We start from the raw sequence: 23,416 nt of genomic DNA, 5'->3' as shown, positions 1-23,416 counted from the left end.
TCTGTTTCTGTGAAACCGACCTGCAGAGTGTACAGATACAGCTTACCAAACAAGCTTGTTTTTACTAGCTTATACGTCAACTCACCAACCTCTAGTTATTAAAAAAGTACACAAAATTAACATGCTGACACTGAGGCATTAAAATGCAGAGTTCAGAAACCAATGCATGTTGTCATGGTGGCTATGTCTGTTTTTATATCCTACTTTCAGCTTTCAGCTCTACCTAATTCACAAGGACTTGCCACTGTTACATTTTTACACACTATGTCCTTCCTGATACAACTCCCAAGGGATTTGTGTCCCCTAGAGTCAAACTCAGGGCTATGGAGCCACTCTGTCTGACTTCATATAAATTCAGACAAGATAAGAAGAGATCTTAACTCTGGGAATACTCTAAAGTAATAAGACTAAAAATTTGAAGCCTTCTTCTTATTTTGTTTATACTTTTGCAGTAATTTTAATAAAACGTAATACAGCCTGCTGCTTCTGCTTCTTTTTTTGGGTGATAGTGGTTTCTTAAAATAGTTTAAACACTACTTGAATTGAGGAATTCATTCAGTATAAATCAGCAGGCTACACACTTACTTCATAGTTGTAGTCCTAAACCCTCGGGGGGTGTGGAGTTCAATCAGAAACATATCTGACTTTGTGTTTGAGGTATTCTGCTGTAAAATGAGTACTAACGTCTGCCAGCATGTCATGTTTTTCCCTTTGAGAGATGGGAAGGGGGTTTAAATTGATATAACCATCATCTGTGTTTTTGTGATTTATGGAAACTGAAACTAGCTATGTACTTGCTTTTAAAAAAAAGCCCCCTGTGGGTAGCATCAAACAAAAACTACACAAGACAACAACGTGCTTAAAATGTAACTCTTAGTAAAAAACCCACACGGGACTCAACTCTGAAGACGTGAATGAAGCTGGGTTTACAACACTTTAACGGTAAATTAATAATGGCTAAGACTTTTTTGCTTAATGGACAAGGCTCTCCCCGTCTCTGCCGTACACGTGTCTTTCTAGAGAAATCTGACTAGATGACCTGCTGCTTTCCACTCTAAGCTCCTTACCCACGATGTGCACTGGGAACAGAGCCACGCTGGCTCGTCATCAGCCTGTACTGCTACACGCTACAAAGGCTGAAAAACCAACAAGCGCACACAGTCGTAAGCGTAATAATTCATCCATGAGCACAATTATCATTATTCATCGCTTAAGTTTACCAGTCACATGTGAATACAGTCACATTTTCAAACAACAAAGGGCCATGTACAAAAAAAGTGTCTTTGTCACCGCCTGTTAGCACCATAGTGGTACAAAGAAAGATGGTATGGCAATGCGGGTAAAAAATGTACATTAAATCCAAGCATTTTTTGCGTGTTTACGTGTTTGTGTGTATGAGTGGCCTCACCGTGTGGCCAGTTTATGGCTGATGACGCCACTGTCCGTGATGACTTCACTCAGACGAAGCTCCAGGTGCACTTTTCCCTGCATGACACAAAAACAGAGACACCTGTTATTAGCCCATTGTTTGTCCACTGAGAACACAGCATAAAATTCAGCCCTCTGCAGATTTTTACCCTGATGTGTGTACAGGAAATACAGTTGGTTTGTGTAACAAGACAAATTTCTGCTAAATCTGAAACTGAAACCGACATGCAATCTGGTGCAAACTTGGTGTTTCTTAATCTTATCTAAGGCGTGAAACAGTTTCTCAGAATAGGACCGATCCATGGAGAGGGAGTTTCATTCAACACACACAGAAATACGGAGTAATTTATCTCTAATAAATCCCCACACAAAACAAAAACACACAATCATGAACAAGTGGAATTCCTTCAGTAACAGAGACACTGTGAAAATAGCTGAGCCTGAACATCATGCTGAAGTTATTCTTCCTCTGAAGTGATTGGATTAATGACATGATGACAGTGCAGCGATGCAGCTGTCTAGAAAAACTCCATTAATTAACAGCATCAGTATGCAAACCTACAGGCGTTGGCTCTTTCTGCACGATTCAAGCTGAGAGAACAAACACACGCACACTTTACACACACATGTGCACACAGGCAAAACAATGTGTCCTCTATTGAAAAGAGAAGAGAGACACTCTATCTTCCTACTTCATCTGATCCATCACATTCACTTTTCTCTCTCTTGTCTCATTCTCTCACACATCCTTCCTCTCCCCAGCTCCTCGCATGAATGTCTCTCTGTTTCAGACCACTGCTCTAGGGCTACACACACCCATCTGTCTGCAGATGTTACTGTTCACTGTTCACTGTGTCTCACACTCTGTGTGTGCATGTGTGTGGGTGAGTGACACTGCTGAATAGTGAATAGTAGAGAATACTGCACATGTAATAAATAAGTATGGTGGACAAGTGCTATAAAACGAAATCTGTACATATCATAACAACAAGTTGAAGACCCTACAATATTAAAACGAAAGAAACCCCAACAATCACACAACCCCTCTGCGAGCAAGCACTTGGTAAATGTGGGAAGGAAAAACTCCCTTTTAACAGGAAGTAACCTCCAGCAGAACCAAGCTCAAAGAGAGTCATCTGCCGCGACTGGCTGTGAGCGAGGGGAAAGAGGACAAAGCAACTGACAGACACATCAGTGGTAACAGAGAGACTGCAAACAGTGCTACACTGAACATTAAAACGACCCTTTCATACAGCGCTGTCCTTTAATCTTCCCGCAAACACTTCTTTTATCTTTGTCATACAAGATGAGTCAATGAAAACAAAAACCTGCAGTCCAAACATAAGCTCTCACATCTGTCAATCAGCTGACATTTAGCCATTAATTTCATTCATTCATGGCAAATAGAGAGCATAGAGTAATATTATAAAAGCTGCACGTTAACTCTTAGAGGTGAACAAATGTTTTTTATGTAGACACAGAGACGCAGGTGACTTTGACCCTCCAGTCTCAAATGTTTCAGGTGCACACACAGTCTGTTTGTTTGGGTTCTGCCCCAATTCAGACACAAACACACAGATGCACTACATCTATACATGGTGGAGGGAAGGTGTAATATTTAAAAGTTTTGATATGAGTACATTTAAAACACTTGTATTTCCGTACCAAAACAGTGCTGTTTAGTACCTTATCTTCAGGAATATGATTTTTAAGCAGGGCCCTTTTCCCTTAAACCAAACAGCTTATTAAAAGAGGATTTACTGTATGAATAAGTAAAGTGACACAAGTTCTTAACATTAGGTACCCTAATTGATATTAGATTAAGGACAGACCTAAGCTAGTGTTTGCCACTATAGCTCACAGGCAACCCATGTATCAAAAACTAGTGTCTGCTAATGTTGGCTAAAGGCAACTAATATTAGCTGAGGTGCCACTATAGCTCACCGGGTTGATCAGGTGACCCATGTACTGAAGGCTAATGTTTGAAAATGTCAGCTAATGTTAAAAAACTTCAGCTAGTGTTAGATAAAGTTAGCTAACATTAGCTGGGCTATCAACACATAAAATGAAGACTGGTAAGTAATGTAAATTCATGTTTGCTAAGTTTAGCTTGAGGTACTGTTAGCGAAAGTTAGCTAACATTAGCTGGGGTACCACTGTGGCGCACCTGGTTGAGAAGGTGACCTTAGCCTAGTATTCAGTATTGAAGGCTAATCAGAATTGATTCTGATTAGCAAGCACTAGCTAATGTCAGCTAGCCTATTCTTTCAGGTGCTCTGTTATTCACAGGGGCGGTCGCCACAGCAGCAGGAACTACATATTTGATTTGTCAGATTTTTTACACCAGATCCCCTTCCTGATCCAACCCTACCAGAGATTTGTGTCTATACCTGGTCTCGAATTGGGGCTCTTTCATGTGCTGGGTTAAAATTTTAAGACTTTGAGACTTTAAGATTTTACCTGACAATGTGTTTGCCACCAAGTGTTTAGTTTATATTAAAAATCAAAAGGAATAAACTCACATCGAAACAACAGTGGCACCAACAAATAAAAGGAGGGTGATAATGAAGCAATGTGGGCTTACAATAATCTAATACAATGTCTTTTTTCACACTATGTTTTTTTGTGAAAATTTTCAAAGAAGCTTATCAGTGTACGGGGAAAAAAGGGGAACATGACTGTGCAGCTGTGTGATGGGATTAATGCTGTGAACTGTTAAATTTGCATTAAGTGGAGAAATTAGAAATGCTATTATAAGACTGACCCAAATAAAGGGTTTCTCTTACCAGTGATGATTTATGGTTTAGGTTTGCTTTGAATGTTGACTGACATTAAAAGTATTTAATGCCAGCTTTCAATTTTAACTGTACACATTTTTAGGGGAGATATAAAAACCCTTTAAAGCTGTAGAAAAAAACAACTAGAGATTGTACAAAAAGAGAGGAAGAGATGAAAAGTGCACACTTAGTTTTGTTATAAAAGTATGTCTCCGTGTCTTTGTACTGACCTGCACCTCTGAGTCAGCGCTGACAGGTTGTAGCTGGAACCAGGTGTCTTTCCCGTGATATTTCTGCAGGTCCTCTTTCTTCACGGCAACCTTGCCTACGCACATGTTAGCACACAAAGATAAATGAGCTGAAAAACACAACTCACTTCATGCATCCCAAAAAGCCTGCGTACTTCAGTGTGACGTAGATCGTGAATGCTTGACAAACTCTTACACAAATACTTACATGTCTGCTCATGTACTGTAAAACCACATGCCAATTGCTTTTTAATGCACACAGTCACCTGGCACAGAAATACAACAACGTGCATTTCAGTACCCTGGAAATGACTCCAGTCATTTCTTTTCTGAAATCAGTCAGAGCAGGGGTTTGCAACACCCACAGACATTAACACACATACCCACACACACATAAATTTTTCCATTTGTGTGTGTGGTGCTTGAGACCTCACACACACCCACGCTGCATATCCAAACCCACCAGTACACACTGACACACCCAATGATAGAAACATCCGCCCACACAAACAAACACACACCTTTGACACGTATTTGTAGCCAAAACATTGTTCTGCGATAAAGCAGTCATACCCACTATACAGATACACATATATGATGGTGTATGTATATATATATATATATATATATATATATATATATATATATATATATATATATATGCAGTTGTGGTCACAAGTTTACATACCATAATCGTGGGCATCAATGTTTCACGATAATTTGGGGGCTTTTAACGATTTGTTTGAACTGTAACGATCATGTTTGACTTTAGCTGGTAGTTTGTCTTTGCCAGCAATAAAGGATTTGTTTGACAGCACTCATTGGATTGATCAATACTGAGAACAATGGAAATGTCCAAGGAACTCAGTGAAGATCTAAGGAGAACTCAAGATTTACACAAGTTGGGAAGGTCTCTTGGAGTAATTTCCAAACAAGTGCAAATTCCAAGAACATCAGTTTAAAAACTGAATGTCAGTACAAGTTATTCTGATGTTTCACCTCAAAATCCAAACTGCCAACCTCAGATGAGAGGTTTTGGGCAGAAAAAAAATAACATTTTAAAAAGGAAATAATGCATCCTTAGCTGTTGCTGTAATTGATGGTGTTTGAAAAGGTGTCCCAACCCAGAACAGAGAGATCCTGGATCGTGGGAAAAACATCAATGAAACATCAATGAGTCTGTACGTTGCCATGGAGACAGACACTGGTACCTATTGATGGTTCTGTAGAAATAAGTATGAGAGACCAGTCGCCCACGATTGCAAATCAAAACACAGGAAGTGAAGCGTGGTTGAGTCTGCGGTAGGTGCTGGACTGGATCAGTGGGAGGGACGCTCTTGTTCCGCTCTGACTGGCTGTTTCCCTTTCATTTAACAGCTGATGTGCTGAGCATGGAAAAAGGTTAAGTCAGCTAAATGTCAGCTGTGACCTTCACTAAGGTGCTATTTTTGATTTTACACCCTCAGCACAAATGAATGGTTTCACCAGGTGCGTGCATCCACCTAAACAAACTTCCTTGCAAAAAGAATAACGACACCACCGCCATGCTTGCATCGTTCTGCATTATGCTCTCATGCAGCTGTTTTTGTTTATTTAAACCTGTAAAAATCTCGAGTTGTGACTCTGTCACTTATCTGGCTCTGCCTGCCTACGATGGAAGCGCCTAATCAGATACGGCTAACAATTTAACATCCAATCACAGGACAATGCCTAAAAACAGTGGGAGGTTTGAGTAAGAACAGTAAAAACCTGTGGTGAGTATATTTACCATGGCCCCCCACGCAACATATAACTTGTTTGTCTGTGTTTACACTTATACACTGAGCTGCTGCACTGAGGTTTGTCTCAGCATGCCTGCTCTGGGACAGAGGACAGAGAGCTCAACAGTTGAAGCAAAGGGTGGGTGGGTGGGGTGGGTTTCACACTACAGAATTTTGCCTTGGTTTCAGAATCGTTACGCCCGTAGCGAGAGGTGAAACGGTGAGATTTTTTTATCGAGAGGAGCAGTTGCCTACTCACCGATACTGGAGTCCCTTCTGAAGACATCCCTGTCGAAAATGTAAAAGGAGAGGTGCCTGAAGCTACGCGGGATCTCGCAGTAGAAGTCCTCCCCGTAGAACGGACTGCAGGAGAGAAGAGAGGAACTGTGATCAGTCTGATAAAGCAAGCTGCACGACTAACACAGATGGCGAGATTTTGAAAGTTGAGAGAAGAAATTCAGGTCACATGTCTGCAACATGTTCTGGACAAAGAGATATAGCAAAATCCAGATTCAAGTCACGAATGCAATGAAAGGCTTTGGAATTATTCAAAGAAAAAATGATCGGATCTTTCATTATCGTGAGAAACTATTGGTTTAGATAGAGAAGTCATACTGAGAAAGACAGTGTGCAAGTTTTTCTTGGTATTGTGAATGCAGTGGGTTTCAGTACCACTGTACCCCTTTACAGCCTGTTGTGAACCATGCCATTTAAGTGGTGCTGCATTATCTTCGACACCAAATAACTGCCTTTTAATTCATTTATTTCATCTTTGTCTGGAAACAGCGTCATATTTTAAAGTAATACTTTCACTACTATAGCAGTATTTCAATGTAAAGTATTCTATGAAATACAAGATGTCGTGCTTGGAAAGTAACAAAGCAGCCTATCAAGTTTAAAGTGAGCTAATTGATGGACTGGTTGGTTAATCTGCAAACTATTCGTGCCTCCACAGTATTTTTCAGTGTTGTCTGAACTGGTGTGTCTTAGTTGGGGTAAGGTAAGGGTACATTCCCCTCTGTGTAAACATCACAGCCACATTTATTTTTCTTTCCTTGTTCAGCAGTGATTGATTTTGTCAATGAATCACATGAGACAATGAAAATAAAGCCCTCGCGGGCTAAGTACATTTCGACTCCATCGATTTAGTCTCTGCTTTCCCTCAAGTGTGAGCAACAGCGCAGATATCATAAAGTGAAAATAATAGTAGTTTATTGGTCTGAGGAACACCGTCTGTTTAGATGGCTCATTTTCTCCCTTGGCGTTGGTCGTATGTGAAGATGTGACAACCGTAATCCCACTCAGATGGTCTCAGTCTGATGCCAAAAAAATACAAATATTAGGACATCTTTCCTATATTTTATCTTGTTCTCCTGCCCTAGATGCATCTTGACAACAAGCAGACTGAATGTTTTCACGTCGTTTGTAGTGACGCGTTTCGGTTGGCTTGGAGTTTTCTCTGCGTGAACAGAAACCAAACCACAGGAAAAAGCTACAGATTACAAACTCATCCACTGGTTGAGACCAGAACAAACTATAGGTCATATATATGTCAAAACATCTTTAGGCCGTACTGAGGTTTTGCAGACATGTGACCACTAACCACATGTAACCATGTAAACGTCTGATATTTTAGATATGTAACAGTCATTGTGACAGTATAGGTTTAAGTTAACAAGTCACACAGGTCTGGAGACTGGTCTGCAACCGGCAACAACTGTCGCTAGGGACAAATGGACAATATTTCCTGAACGGCTGACTTAAAACTTTTTGTGATTTCTTTTGTGATGGACACTGCACAGCTACTCTCGGAGCTGTAGTGAAACTGTGCAGCAAACCTGGAAATGGAGGAGGTTCGCCTTCAAAATAAAAGTTGTGCCTTTTAAAACATGTTGTCTTTGAACCATCTCCACTATGGTGGACACGCTGACATCAGGTGAGACACCTCAATCGTTTTCCCTTTCCAGCTGCCATTTTTAATATTCTGGTGCTTCTTTTTGTTTAAATTCATGATCAGCTTTGCCTTTAGGTATTATTTAAATGTCGCAACTGCATATTTCTGTAACTACACACCAAAAAGTTTAGAAGCAAAGTTAAAAAGACAGAAGTAAAAATGGACAGGTGGGCCTGTACCAAAGTGACTTCTCCACAATCTTGGTCCTGAAGACTTCCTCTTGGTCCAGGTTGACTGTGCAGTAACAGTCCCTCATCTTGTTTGGCCCCGGGTACGGAGGGATGTTTTTTGCTTCTCCTGCACAATGAAAAGAACAAAGGAGGCATATTAAGTAGGAAAAAAACAATGTGTTTATTCAGGCTACAGGTCATTATTTATTAAAGAACTAGGAAAGGGTTGAAAAGAAACATTATGTAAAGTTTGTTGTTTTAGAGATGAGTGTATGAAGGAGGGAGGAGGGGTCCAGAGCTGGTACAGTGTCCCAACGCGCACTCTCATTGTCATTACCTAACCACATCCGACACCATGTATAATGAGCTTAGCTCTGCCAGGGCGGCTGTTTTTATGTGCAGATATATAAAACCGTGGCCTCAGAAAACAATGTGCGACATGTGAACGCCGTGTCCGCGAGCATGCCTGTGTCTGTGATGTAACATCTGTGAATGAATGAATCTGCGTGGGACACTTCCTGTATGTCAAACATGTGTGTCAGCACTCCCTTTAACAAAAATGTGATCCAGCCACCCACCGAGACACACAAACACACAAACCGGAGAGGTGGTACTCTGGTCCCGCAGGGCATATTTATTCTCATTTATGAAGACGTGCATCCACTTTAGCCATTACCCTCTTTACCCTGGGGGGGACTCACAGTGTTAACCATCATTGTGAACGTCTGCTTGAGTAACGCTTCATTGTCTGTGTGGTTATCTGACACTGCTAGCATACGCTGCTCTGTTATTTCTGGCTTTAAAACGTCTTCACAGTAAGAAGCATTAGTTTAAAGGGCGGGTGATGCTATTTGATAAATTGACACTTTCTCTTCAAGGCAGTACTTCTCTTTATCCACATTTCTGCCTTTTACATTACCTTACCTCATATTTAGCATGTCTCCTTATGTTTTTATCCTTTAAAGAGGATCCTATTAAAGATTTCTAGAGCCCCGATGAGGAACTCCTCCATCATCCTGCGTCACTTTGTATTTATCTTGGGAGTGAATCCACACATTAGGAACCACTGCCTTATCATATGATACATAACAATATAAACTTTGATTACATTTACTGCACCAGGAAACACATCAGAGATACTAAGCCAGAAATCTCCACTGCCGGGTTTCCGACCCTGCGGCTGACCCTAGGGGGGAGGGGAGAGAGTTGACATTTGACACCAAATAGCCGGGCGTGAAACTGCAAAGCAGATGGCTATCTTCAAATTATTTTTCCTGTTTGTCAGTATGGCTGCACATTAATGCAGCAGCCCCACTAAAGTTCCACTCAATCAGCCCTACCATAAATACTAAAACATAATTCCCCTGCTGGCATTATATAATCAAGACTTCCCGATAACCGCATCTTATCACAGAACCAGGAAGGTGGGGCAAGATGTTCCACATTTCCTTCAACGAATCCCACAAGGAAAATTCAAAACAATCAGTCAAATCAATGATTTGCTGACAATGCAAAACACAAGATGTGTCCTTTGAGCGTTTTCACAATGCGCTGTTGTTACTCCCACTCGTTTTTTGTAAAATAGATAGCAGGCAAGCAGCCAGCTGCAAGGAAGATACGATCTGGTGCCTCCACCTTCAGTCCGTGACGCTGGATAAACCTTAAACCCTCGCTGAGACAAACAAAGATGGTGAAGTGCACCCTGTGGGGTCTGTAATACAACACGGTGTTATGACTGCTTCTCTGGAGGCTGATTCGTGCACTGCGTGATTCGTGCACTCAACAATTCACAATAACAACATTCATTCACAAATTAAGACGACACCTGAGCTCTGGAACAGGACACACGCAGCACCGCTTTGACGTATTGATGCAAACTATACAGCTCCATCTGCCTTTCAAGATGATGTAACTGCCTCTCATCTCTGTCTTTATCCCTTTACTTCCTACTGTCATTAGAGCTCCCTTGCTTCCGCAGCTCTCATTTATTTTCTCATATTTACTTTATCGCCGTCCCGTAATCCTCCTCATTCACCCCGAGCACCCGAATTCCCTCCAATCTCCGTTTTCCACCTGCTTTCATTCACGAACTGCAAGATTGCAGATTGCACTCATCCTGGTGACCAGAAACATCATGGGATTACCACAGCGTTCCCAGTGAGCGTGCTTAAAGCGTGCAAATGTGTTTAATGACTCAACTTAGTAAAAACAAAAACAAAACCAGCACAGATTAAATCAATTTTTTTTAAATCAGTCTTGAGATAATTCAAGGGGTTAAAAGTTTCAAATCATGAGGTCTTACAAGTAGCTTGTAAACAGTGTTGTTTTTTTTTTTACAGTAAAGTTAGTAACTTTACATAGATGACTCAATATAAGCAGGGCAAAGTCTCATTTTTATTTTTAAGTTCCCACAATAACCGACAGGATGTGCAAAATGATTTTGGTGACACTACTCTGCCCAAATTGCATGTTTTTGCAGTATCTAAGTGTTGCACTTTGTAAACAGACTGTGCAAAGTGATCTAACAGCGCGTCTTTCCAGCGCTAGATGGTGGGTAACAACCATTTTAATCAAAATGATGCAGTAAGTGGAGAACTGAAATCGTCCCACAGCAGCTAAACCACCAAAGATATATCATCCACTTTCAACTATTTATGGTTATTCTGGACAGAAGCTGCCAACACCTTTTGAATCTGATTGTGGGTTGAAAGATTGAAATGATGGTTTGAAGCTATATGTAATATGTGGACTGTATATGTAGACAATCTGGGAACATTAGGTAAAAACACAAAACTTAATCACTTGTGCGGTCAAGTGATTTAGAATAGAGTTTAATGTTCATACAAATTAGAAACAGCATAATGGGGGTGTTGACACCTATGAGTTCAACATAAAGAATATAGTTCTACGACTGCCAATGTGTCGTATCTCCTGCACATATTCAGGTCAGGTGATTACTGAAGCCTCTAAATGCAGCTGTTGTGATTTGGCGCTATATAACTAAAACTAAATTGAACTGAATTTAATTAAATGAAGGCAAGTTCGAAGTGTTCCTCATACAGCCATCTGAAACTGGCACCAAAAGTGAGTTAATAATATTTTAGTGTGAAAACGCACATCTTTTTAAGTTGGCATAAAAAACTGTTTTCGACGCACTTTAGCTAGCTAGCTAGCTTACTAAGCTTACTAGCTTCACTTTGGTAATATTCCAATGAAAGTTGGAGCCAGTCTAAAGGTGTGATTCTAGGATTTGCAAGCTTAGCTACCTGCACATTGGCTTCATTTTCCAGACCCTGATTGATTAGTAGAGCCTACACATTCCTGAGGAGCAGCCTGTCAGATTAAACATGATACAACCACCAGTCTCTAGAAAAAAAGCGTCCACTCCTGGACTGGTTAGCGAGTGGCTGCTGAGAGAAATCGGTCACAGTGAGGGTGGTCACTAGCAGATTGTCACAGTCACCCATAGTTTACATGGAAGACGCTGGCTTGTCTGCAAACGCTCACTAACTACTAGCCAAGCAGTAGCATAATTTGAAAAACTGTGTTGCAAACCTGAAACTGAGAAGACCTTGCTTCAAAGTAAAAAGGTGTGCCTCGATGCAAAATCCAACATGCTTCACAAGGCACAACTTCTACTTTGAAGGTGAACTGGCAGTTTCACTATAGTTCTGGGTCTTGGCTCATTCATGGTCTTCCATGAAAAACATGACAACCACGACAATCCACTAGTGAACAAAGCAATCTGAGGTTTTCCCCAACAGGAAATACACATTTTTACCCAGCAACCTGTGGTTGCCAGGGAACAATGGCCAGTCTCCAGGCCTCTGTGGCAGGAGCTTGAGCAATCGACTTCAGAGCAACTTCCTCCAACCTCGAGCAAACACTCCCCAACTGTTTGTCAGATGGTCGGGAACCAGTCTCTATCCCTTTGTGACTGGCGCTTTTATCACTTGATCCTACGCTGTCACACCCATAATGTCCAAACCTAGCATCTCATGATTAGCGGTCACTCGACTTCAACATCTCGATACTTAACACTGTGCAAGCAAGCAAACACACAACATCAGAATCAAGCTTGAAGAAGAATCTTCTTGATTTCCCACCTTCAGCCTTGCATACTGAACAGCTGCGTTACTGTGCAATTTACAAGCTAAAATAAAGGCAGCTACAATAAAGGATCACAGTGTTTCCATGCTGTGCTTTACTGAGGAACTAAATGAAACTGGCTGCTGCCTCAATGCTCAGAAAATGATCGTATGCTCTATAAAGACGACATGATCTGTAGTAAATACGCCAAACCATCTGTCTTTACCACAATTAGAAGTACAGTGTGACAGTTTCCTGTTCAGGAGAGGAAGAAGCGATGGACCGTTTTATTTATCTGGATGATGACCAGGAGAGTTTGTCAGCCTGAGAGTGGAGCATACAAACTCCACTTTTAGATATTTGTGTGTATATGTTTGATGGCGAGTGAGTGAGCCTGTTACAAAAGAAAAGATAAGCCTCTTCAGTAACCTGCCATTCATCATGTTAGATTAAAGACTTTATTATAAAACCAGAGTCTGTAATCCACTGTCTCAGCCTGCCTATCATTTTCTTCCTTTTATCCCTTTTCTCTTTTGGTCTGAAGCCTCCTTTGTTTGCGTTTTTATCAGTGCAGGACTTGTCTTTCACGCCTGCTTTCGTTTTCCCTTTCAAGATACTTTAACCTGATTTCACTTTCCCTACATCTCATGCTGCTTCCTTTTTTTTTTTCATCTGTTCATTTTTCAACTTCTCCAGAGCTGTGTGCGCGTGTGTGTGTGTGTTCTCTCGCGATTCATAATAAGCAGAAAATATGGAAAGAAAACCAACAACAACAGCAGTTTTTGTTTTCTTTTCATCAAGCATCACCGCAGCTGCCCTTGGAGAATATCCTGCCCTAGTATCTGAGCAAAACAAGCAAACACACACACACACACACACTTTGCACGTGTTTCTGTGTGCACGCAAAACAGGGGGAGGCACTGAGCTGAGATGACAGGAGAAGAGTGAACAGCCGAATGAGACACTTAAAAAGAAACTTTACATCCCTGCAGAGGAAAGAAAAAAAAACAACGGAAGAAATGAGGAAACGGAAGTCGGCGAAGCCAAAGCGATGGATGCAGCGAATGTTCGGCTTTCTCCTTCTGTCGACCGGTTTCAGTCGGCCACGCTGTGGCGTACAGTTACAGACGCACCGCTCGGCTCGTTATTCTAATCCCCTCTGACACGAACACACTCGAGGATACACAGGCGCGAATGCTTTGAGTCGCCGTGGGCTCAAGTAGCAGGCCTGGGAAACGCAGGCTTTAAGAAAAGGAAGGGTGTGTGTGGGGGGGGTTGTTACTGAGAAAAATACAAGCAGTGTACTCAATCAAGGGGGAGAGACGAGGAAGACTGCAGAAAGAGAGAGAGAGAGAGAAGTCAGCCAGATAGAAAACTGGAGAGCGGTTAGCTTTGGAGAGAGCGACAACAGGAAATGAGATGAGGAGAAAGGAATTTCAACTGGATCCAAGGCAAAGTTTAAAAGCGGCGAACAACCCAGTTGCCCCTGAGAGTGTGTGTGTGTGTGTGTGTAAGACGGAGAGAGACACCGTGAGAATGGAAAAGAGTGAAACTCATTTATATTATCCCTCTGTCTCCGCTCAGTTCCTTTGATGCTTCTGGGTAGAGAGTCAAAACGAGAACTGAAACCAAACTGTAAGACATTACAGTCTTTTCTGACTAAACATAAAAACATTACGCCCGCCCACCCACACACACCCATACGTATGCAGGCCTTTTTGGTGGATCTCCACAGCTGGCACTTTGTTCTTGCAGGAAATATTGCTTTATAATTGAAACCAGAAGCACAGCCCACATGTATTTTTAGCATCAGTTAATCTCCCAATCAACTTTTTTAGTATCTGATTAATAATTTGCCCTATAAAAATGCTCACTCTATGACTTTGCACTTTCAACGACAGAGGTTAAAGCAACAGTTGGGGGTGGGACAGTTCGGCACAAACGAGGCCCGACACTTGGCACAGTGCAACTCCAATGCTGACCGCGTCTTTCAAAGTTAACCTCAAACTGGTCCTGAGCTGTGAAGTCATTCTGCACACTGGGAGAATGACCTCATGTGATGTCCAGCAGCCTGAAAGTCCTATTCACGTGTGACAAAGAGAATAAGCAATCTTCTCTAAAACTGCATCCGTGCTTTAGCTATAACTGTCCAAGGTGAGCACTAATCAGTACGCCCAGTTCAGAGAATAAACACGGCCCAGGAGCAGATTACAGTGCAGTCAGAAATAAGCCACACAGTCAACAACAGGTAGCCACAATTACCGCTGCGAACCTGCACCAGGGCATCCTGAAACCCACAATCAGTGAAAACCTGTTAACCTTTTAAGACAGCCGTTTCGTGCTCGTGCTTCCGCCCCACCAGTTTCTTTGCGCTGCTGAAACCTCACCCACTCTGAGGTTTTTACAAAAGGAGGGGGCTGTTATAAGTCAGCACTGCTGCAGAGAGATTTACTTTCATCTAAGCATGGAAATCACACTTGAAGAATCAGCTTCAGGTAGAGGAGGCTACAAGGGGTGTGGTAGATAAGAACGGCCACTTTTTAAGCCTACGTGGGCTGAGGGTTTCATGCAAAAGTTTCACTAAACCATATAACAGATGCACTTGTTTTACACTCGGCTGTAGCCACATGTATGGCTCTGAACGTGTCGTTTTATCTGCGTGAAAACATTAAAATAACATTCTCTGGGATATCGACGATGAATAACTCTCGGCTGGCCGTCTTTTGTCAACATCCAGTCATGGTTGAAAAAAAACTCCTAAATTAAGGTTGAGCCACTGTTGAGCTCATGTCTCAACGTCACCTGGACATCCAGACTTTTACGAAAAAAAGAAAAGTAACAAGTTTCTGCAAGAAAGACTCGATCGCACGAACTGTTGGCTCTGAGGTCCACACAGATATTTGCATCATAGGGTTTATTATGTAACATCAGGAGAAGACATGAGGTGGTTCTAATGAAAAACTGAGAATTCCCGGTTCTGTCTGAGAGTTCTTCCTGTTTAAAGGGAGTTTTGCTTTCACAATGTCACCAAGTGCACCCTGAACCATCCATTTATGAGGGGCAACCAATCACAAGCCTGCCTTAAAGGGAGCTGCAAGGGGGCTGGGAGTACTTGTTTCAGACAGATGGACTAAAGAGCTGCGCCAAACCCCAGTATTAGATAAATAAGTATTTCCAAACCAGGAATCATAGGTGTGGAAATGAACGTTTAAATCATGAATGAGACGATTAGTGCGAATTGAACTGTCTGTCCATTGGATGACTGTACCGCACTAGGAACTGCACTTCTTTAGGTTTGCAAAGACGTTTCGAGGTGCTTTCAAACGCACTGCAGCTTATCACAAGCTGCCTCCCATGAATCCAGCTGAGCTGTCTTATCCTGAAGTTTCCACCCAACCAGAACAGCTGCTGGAGGAGCATACATGGAACAGCATGGAAAACAAAGGGAGTTTATGGTTAAAGGCTGCACAGCACAGACTGTGTGATAAACCAGGATTCAGTTACTGATCAAACCCAATCTCTTTCTGCCGCTGCACAGAGCTAATGGTTACACAGATTCGTAAGTCTCAATGGAAAACTTGACTTGAGCGAAACAAAAATACACAACTACAAACATGCACACACACACACACACACACACACAACTGTGCAGGGACAGTTAGGCTTAAATTAAGCTCCGATCAGAGACCTGATGCGTTCATTCGGTGTCACGTCAGCGTGTAGCTGCTGCAGAGAGCTGCTTTCACTGCTCTTTATTTCCTTTACGTTCTGGTCAGTTTAACCTCAACTCTGCCTCCGGGCTTTTTATCCGTTCACATAATTCTTAGAAATCTCTGTGTTTGTTTTTATGACTTCTAGAAAAAAAGCAATTAAACGGTGTAAAACGAGCTCTTACCCTCCCACCCGTTATTTTTCCACACACGCAGACTCACAAACAGGCTTGGCAAACACAAAGATACGTTATCTTTTGCAAGCACAGGAAGGGAGAGCGAGTTGGGTGTACGTCCCCGCATGTGGCAAGTTGACATTGCCGGTGTTGCCAGGGGAGGAAAACGCTGTTGCAAAACCAGATTTAATCAGCGTGTGTGCAGACGCCTGCCACACAAGTTCAACTTCACACAAAAGTCGTGACAAGAGGACACTCTGTGACACGGGAGTTTCTCTGTCCACTAAAAGCTTTCACGCTTAAGTCACTGCTTGCTGGTAGACATCTTCCAGTTCCACGAGGCATCTGAAGGACACGCGGGAGGAGCCGTGCTCTCCAGACCTCTATTTACCCGTGCTGACCCTGCATGCGGGGCCTACGGCAATGCTTCCACATTATTCCCCATTCTGTTTTCCCATGGAGAACACATTACAAACCGGATTATTCCACCAGCCTAAAGCCACCTACACTGTCTGCATCTGAACAGGTCAACACACACGTTTACAGCAGCAAACTTTTTTCCAACACACCTCGCCTTCTAGGACAAAATAGTGGACTGTGCTTATGCAGTGTATTAAGCATCTACTGTAGATGAATATCATGTAATAACAGCACCAAACTGATCTTGTTACTTCCATTAAACTAAATCAGATTTCAACGCTGCACGCACATGAACTGTTTCTGACCCCACACGCAGCCACCCGTCACTCCGCATCTCCTATTCAGTCTGGACAGAATGAAGTTTGGGAAACTCTGTTGGCCACCTATCAAGAGAAAGGCAAAGCGAAGGGAGGGGAGGGACGCTCTGTCACTCCCAACCAAATTCTCCCTCCCAGCCTGAGCCTCTTGAAGTCAGCCGCGCACTCCTGTTTCCTGGACCGCCACCGCTTTTTCTCCTCCAGACTCTGTGCAGTTTCTTTCACTATGTGTTTTTTTTCCCACTTCCAAAAATCACACTTGCATTGTTACGGCGCCATTAAGCAGTAACACAACAGTGCTGTGCCAACCAACATGAAGCCTATGAAAACAGTTCAGGGTGCGCAGCTTATGCAGAGAACCGATTCCAGACCAAACCGGTGACTTGCACTATGACACAATCAGCCAATGACCGCACCGTGAAAGGATTTAAACCAGGGATGTCAAACGTAAGGCCCGGGGGCCAGAATCAGCCCGGAAAAGACTCCATTCAGTTCAGGTTCAGTGCTATTAGCAACGTCTTGGTGGTTTTCAGCTAATTCTATACACCCCATAACCCACCCAGCGCTGATATGCATGCAAATTAGTATTAGTTGATGAGTACAGGAAGCACTGAACAGCTGAGGAGACAGATATTTATTAGGTGATGGGAACCAGCTCCACATAACCGTTAATGACTGTTACGCACGACCCCGGCGTGGTGGTCGAGTAATCCTCTTGTTGTGTTTTTATCGTCACTCTAGTTAACCTGCTCTCTCAATTGTCTGATTTATTCTTAGCGCCGATTGGCTGCTGAAGGCTCACCGACGAATAAAAATGTTGCCAACTGGCGTTTCGGGCGTTCGTTCCTTCCGCCTCACCTCCATCGGCTGTTTTTTTTCTGCTGCTTTTACAGCTTTGTTTGTCAGCTATAGGTTGAGTTGGGAGTTACCGGCGCTACTGTTTTCAGTTTTGTTTGTTTAGGGGACCTATTGTGTGTCACTTCACAGGTTTCTTCCTCTTTTGTTTGCTTGAGCCGGGACTCCCGGTCCCTTTTTTTCTGTTTGTCCTTTGTAGGTAACTCCATTTTCATTATTAAAAGCTTACTGAATACACGGCAGGTTTCTGTAAAACACACATTCAGGGAGAATTTTGGCAGTGCTCAAAAAAAGGCCACAAAAAAAATCTACTGTCACACTTTTAAGGATTGTTATTCCATATTTTCTTACAGAGTATTTTTGCACAAGCTTCTTCCAACGCTTTACTTATTGTGTAGATTGTAAATTGTTATTGGCTATGGTGATAACTTTCCCTGATGAAGCTGTCAGAGGTGTACGCAGGAATGCAAACTTCCAAATGAGTCAAATCGGTAGGTCGGTCCAATTGCACTGTGTTTGTCAGATTATGTTCATAGCAGCAACAGAGAGGCCAAACGCACATATGTTGTTGTTAATTAGTGCAAAGTCCCAACTCCAGCTGTGCCACTGAGAGTTCCCATCTCTCCGAGCGCCGACACAGACACAGCCGCCGACAGACGGAGCGCAGCCTGCTCCTGTACGTGAGACACCACCTCTGTCCCTTTCTCCCTGCATCTCACTACATCTGCTTTGTATTAGCTTGTTGCCATGCAGGAAAAAACACAATTCTTTTGTAGTCTAGTCCAGCCAATCAGGAAGACATTTGGGGGCAGCTTCCTATTTCCTGCCTTTCCCCAGACAGTACAGACTCGGGCCCAGTAGCCCCGTTCAGTTTCCGACATTCGCGTGTTCCTCCAGGAAACTGAGACGAGTCATCACCTGGAACAGCGTTACAATAATAAGTCCTTCTTTCTCCCTCGCTGCCTCTGGTCTTCAACTATGTGGCAAATTTTCAGCTCTGAGTCATCAGCAAAATGTCTTCTCACGCCAAAGGAGAAGACTTTGATGAAAACAATGTGATGCAAGCGTTACACAGACATTACTGGGAGCAGAGCGCCATGGGAATCGTACTGATGGCAAGTATGACTGCTGCTAGGCAACAACACAGTATAAACTCCACTGTCATCACTGTTTGATGACACAGAAGAAAAAGGACGAAGGAAACATTGGGTCAGTGCTCGGAAGTGATAAAAACGCACAGTAAATGTTCCTCATGAGTGTCAGTAATCATGCCTCACTGGCAAAAGTTTACAGGGTAACACAGCTCCACTTTAGATTACATACACTTTATACCTCTGATGGAATACATTTTGCAAGCCGATGTAATACAACTTCCAACTAATATTATTTTTATGTGTTAATTTCTGCTTTATTTTCTCAATTAAGGTTTAGAGAGCAGTTTGGTATATAAAAAGGCATGGGTAAATGGACCTCAGCACATGTAAATCCATAATAAACACATTATATTTCAGAAAAACAGTAAAAAAAAATCCAGTAACTTCCAGTCCAACAAGATGTCCAACAAACAGTCAAAAACCCTTGAGTGTAGCGAGTGTGTATCAATATCATCCAATATAAAAATAGCCAGGAGAAACACCCTTCGACTATGTTACCAGTGACCGCATGGTTTGTCCACCAGGGGGAGCTCTGCAACTTCCCTGTTAGGAACAATTGACTTTGGAATGCTACAAACAACAACCAGCTGATCTGAGGAGAGTCAGGCAAAATTTAAATATTTAAACAAATAACTATACATAACAAAATCAAGGAGAATGTGTTTTTGCTTTGTGTCTGAAAAATAAAGAAAAATATCGGCTGATATATCAGGATACCGGATTTTTAAATCGCCAAATATCGGTATGTCTAAAAGAAAGCTCATATTATACTGGCTTTTATGAAACCAACTAACAGTGAAATGCTGACTACACATTAATATTAATGCCTAAGTAGTTCTTCAGTAATAAAATACAACATGTTTGTGTATGACACTCACAGCGGTCCTGTGTCTGCATTTGTTTTCAATACTGAAGATACATTCAGGTCTGGACTTTAACTGGTAACAGTTTTCTTTTCTTGAATTAAAGGATATGAGTCTTCCACTTCTTTCTTTTCTTGCATGAGCTGTAAGCAGACGTATATCTAGGAAACACATCTGTGACGGGAAGAGTTGCTCCAGTCATTCGGTTTTCCTGAACAGGAACTCAAAGCTGCTGGCCGGCTGAACACTCATTCAGAAAGTGCAGCAAACTAATGAGACCATAGTAATTTAAATATTCCAACTCTCCCTTGAGTCTGAGCATAGTATCTCACTGGGAGTACTTCATAAACTTGACTCAGGTTCTTTCTCCAACTTTCTCCTGGGAACTCACTTGGAGGTTGGAAGCTTGGAAACAAAGCCTAACTTCAACTGAGAAGCTGACAACCGGAGAGTTTTGTGCCCAGAAATACTGGCTGGCACACAGCTTGTATGTGTGTTTATTGTAAATTTTTATCCCCCCCACCCCTCCTTCATCCCTGTTCATCCCTTCTGTTGCATGTTTGGAGTCAAAACAAAGTGGACAGCACAGACGGGATGAACTGGGTGCCAGATGTCAGTGAAAAGGACCCGTGATAACAGTTAGAGCACACAGAGGAAATGATTGTCTGCTCCCTGTGGTTTGATGTTAAAAAGGCAAACATGTGAACATGCTGTCAAACAGGTCAGACTGCTGCGGCATTTTGGACCACTTCCCCTCGCAAAACAAACGTCACAGTCTTCCCTCTGATGACACCTGAAACGTGTATTCAAAACTTGCTTTGCAAATCCAGTTTATTGTTAAGTATTTTCCAAAGTTAGCAACAGTCCGACAGATTCATTAACAAAAAAAAAAGAGCAAGTACACATATAAGACTGTTTTGCACAAACAATTAAAGAGTAATAAAAATGAAAGCAGGACTGTTGTTATAGCCGGTATTATCAATTCTTGCGCTTGATATATGCGGGCTTACATGCAGTTACTACTATATTACAGTTAGACAATTACATTAGGATACTGTCTTCTTCAATAAAGCACTCACTGCACGAGTCCTCATGGCTCCATTCACAAGATATGCGTGCACCACATACCTCCTAGAAACCGGGGTTACCCACTGGAGACTAGCTACAATTCTAAATATAGAAATCTGGGCTAACAATCAATAGCTAGACAGTCATGCATAAAGCTTTTTGGAAGGGGGCGAGTGCAGAGAAAGCAGGGATAAGGGGAGGAGGGGTGCAACAACATGACTGGCCGGCTGCAGCTTAGGCGAAATCAAGGCTTACTTTATCTGAGATACATAATACTATTATTAATAATAACAATAATAATAATAATAATAATAATAAAAACAGCCGGATGTTTGGTGTGCAGCCACACAGCTTGCTTCTAATCGGTTCAAGTCCGCATGTGGAGACTTCTATCAAACGCACATGATCTGGGTCCAAATGCCAGCTGCCAAATTCCCACAATATCCCCCAAAGCTTTGGATCTCTGGAAATGTCCCCCCCTTAACATTTTCATTTTTGTAATTAGCCTGTGCGCTGGGAGGAAAAAGCGTGTGATTTGAATTACAATACCAGGCTGAACAACACAGATCCGAGTCCCTCCAGCCCCTCACTGACTGCCTGCTTCACCCGTGAATACGGGGCCATCCATTGAGGCGCTCAGGCTGGGGGTAGGGATTTTTTTTCTCTTACCTATTTTTATTTTAACGCTCTGGAAAACCCGGAGACCTTCCTCTTCTACCGCCATGCTTTCGCCGTGGCACTTTCCTTTATGACGACTAAATGAAGACGGTCCTCCACGGTGGTCGGTTCTGGCCTCTCCAGCGCACGGATATTCCAGGGGTTGTGCACATCTATGCTCCCCAGACGGCGATCGCGCTCCGGCTGCTGGCTGGCTCAGCTCTAACAAGCGGACTCAACCTCAGACCAACAGCAGCAGCAGCAGCCGCGCTAGAGGGGGTGTGGTTTATACGGCTCCGCCCACTAGTATATGCTGGGTGAACAGTGCCGGGCGATTGAAGCGCAGCGGAAGCGTTTTCACCAGGAAAACTGCTGTAAACAAAAGCTTTAAATTTTACATGTAAAATAATATTAACAATAAATTTGAATCGGACATATTCCTTCTTTGGAATAAGGTCTTAAAGGGAAAATATCACATTGCCTTGCATCAAGTTAATCTCACGTGTCCCAAAGACTTTTATTTATTATTATTACATTTATCATGTTTACATTTCAGCAGTTGCCCACAGATGACACCATCTGAGAGGCATGAGCTGTGATTTTAAATTATTTTTCATATTGTATTCACTCAAGTAAAAGCATGGTGAGTATGGTGAAAACTGAAGTGCTGATTCCACTTCTTTACTCAAGTAAAAGTGAAAAGGTACAGGCTTTAAAATGTGCTAAAAGTATGAAAGAAACAAGCGGCTCCTCTGGAAGCTATTTTTGTCATATCCATAGAGCAATACAAATAAATTAATGCAAGGGAATATAAGCTTTATTTCAACTTAAGTTCTAATTCTAATGAGTTCTTGGATATATTTTATGTGGAACACACAAAGAAGAAAAAACAAAGGGAATAAAAGAGCAAAACAAAACTAACTCTGTTTGTTGCTGTCTGTGCTGCAAGCGGTGTCGCCACACCTAAACAGGAAGATGAATATCGTCAGTGGTTGAAGTGTGACTTGGCATGTAGGTTGTAGCGGTGTGGCTTGGGGAAAAGAACCACTCAGAAACAACTTAGTAATTTGTATTGTGAGCTTCAGTACATTTTGTGTATGGGCTGTAAAGAGCTGCTCACAACTGAATTCAACAAGATTTAAGGCGATGTTACAGGAAGTATTGTGGCTGATTTCCAAGACACGGTCCTAACAAACCTCTGGCAGACTGAGGCTCAGCGAGGGGCAGCCAGAAACAACACACTGTGGAGGAGAGCCAGAGATTAATAATAACTAATAATTAAATGCAAAGTGGTGTATAAAAGTAAAAAGTGAAGAAGAAGAAGAAGAACCACTCCAAAAGCCCCCAAAAGCCTAGGCCAGTGTAACTACAAGGGGAATTCAGGGTCACCTGATTCAGCTATAACTATATTCTTTATCAAAAAGGAACAGTTAGTCCTAATCTTAAAAGTAGAAAAGGTGTCTTTCTCCCAAAGCCAAACTGGGAGCTGATTTCACAGAATAGGGGCCTGAAAGCTGAAGGCTCTGCCTCCCATTCTACTTTAAATACTCTACAAACCAAAAGTAACCCTGCAGTGTCAGAGAGAAGAGCCCTAATCGGGCCTGATTATTCAAGACCTTCTGTGTGAGGAGAAGCCAAAAAGGGAGAAATATGCTCTCCTTATCCCTGTCAGTATTCTTGCTTGAGGAATTTAGATCAGCTGAAGGGTTTTTCAGGGAGTTTTTAGGGAAACCAGATAATAATGAATTAAAATTGTTCAACCGAAATGCA

General features: G+C 42.2%; 1 protein-coding gene across 5 annotated transcripts in view; it reads right to left on the bottom strand.

The window, feature by feature from the left end:
- rasa3 (RAS p21 protein activator 3) overlaps positions 1-21,889 on the bottom strand; it is a 40,001-nt gene extending 18,112 nt beyond the window's left edge. For 4 of the 5 annotated variants that reach the window (XM_082539502.1, XM_082539503.1, XM_082539504.1 and 1 more), the window contains exons 1-5: positions 21,659-21,888; positions 8,347-8,464; positions 6,473-6,576; positions 4,436-4,530; positions 1,409-1,485 (exon numbers count right to left, since the gene is read on the bottom strand). In XM_082539502.1, coding sequence (XP_082395628.1) covers positions 1,409-1,485; positions 4,436-4,530; positions 6,473-6,576; positions 8,347-8,464; positions 21,659-21,713 — 449 coding nt within the window. In that variant the 5' untranslated portion in view covers positions 21,714-21,888. Of the gene's footprint in view, positions 1-1,408; positions 1,486-4,435; positions 4,531-6,472; positions 6,577-8,346; positions 8,465-21,658 lie in introns of all 5 variants that reach the window. The other variant, XM_082539501.1, reaches the window with a different exon arrangement.
- Between the last annotated feature and the right edge of the window lie 1,527 nt (positions 21,890-23,416).

The sequence above is a fragment of the Aulonocara stuartgranti genome (genome assembly GCF_965226115.1).
Source record: "Aulonocara stuartgranti genome assembly, chromosome: 1".
Taxonomy (NCBI): domain Eukaryota; kingdom Metazoa; phylum Chordata; class Actinopteri; order Cichliformes; family Cichlidae; genus Aulonocara; species Aulonocara stuartgranti.
This window is presented reverse-complemented; position numbering and strand designations above follow the sequence as displayed.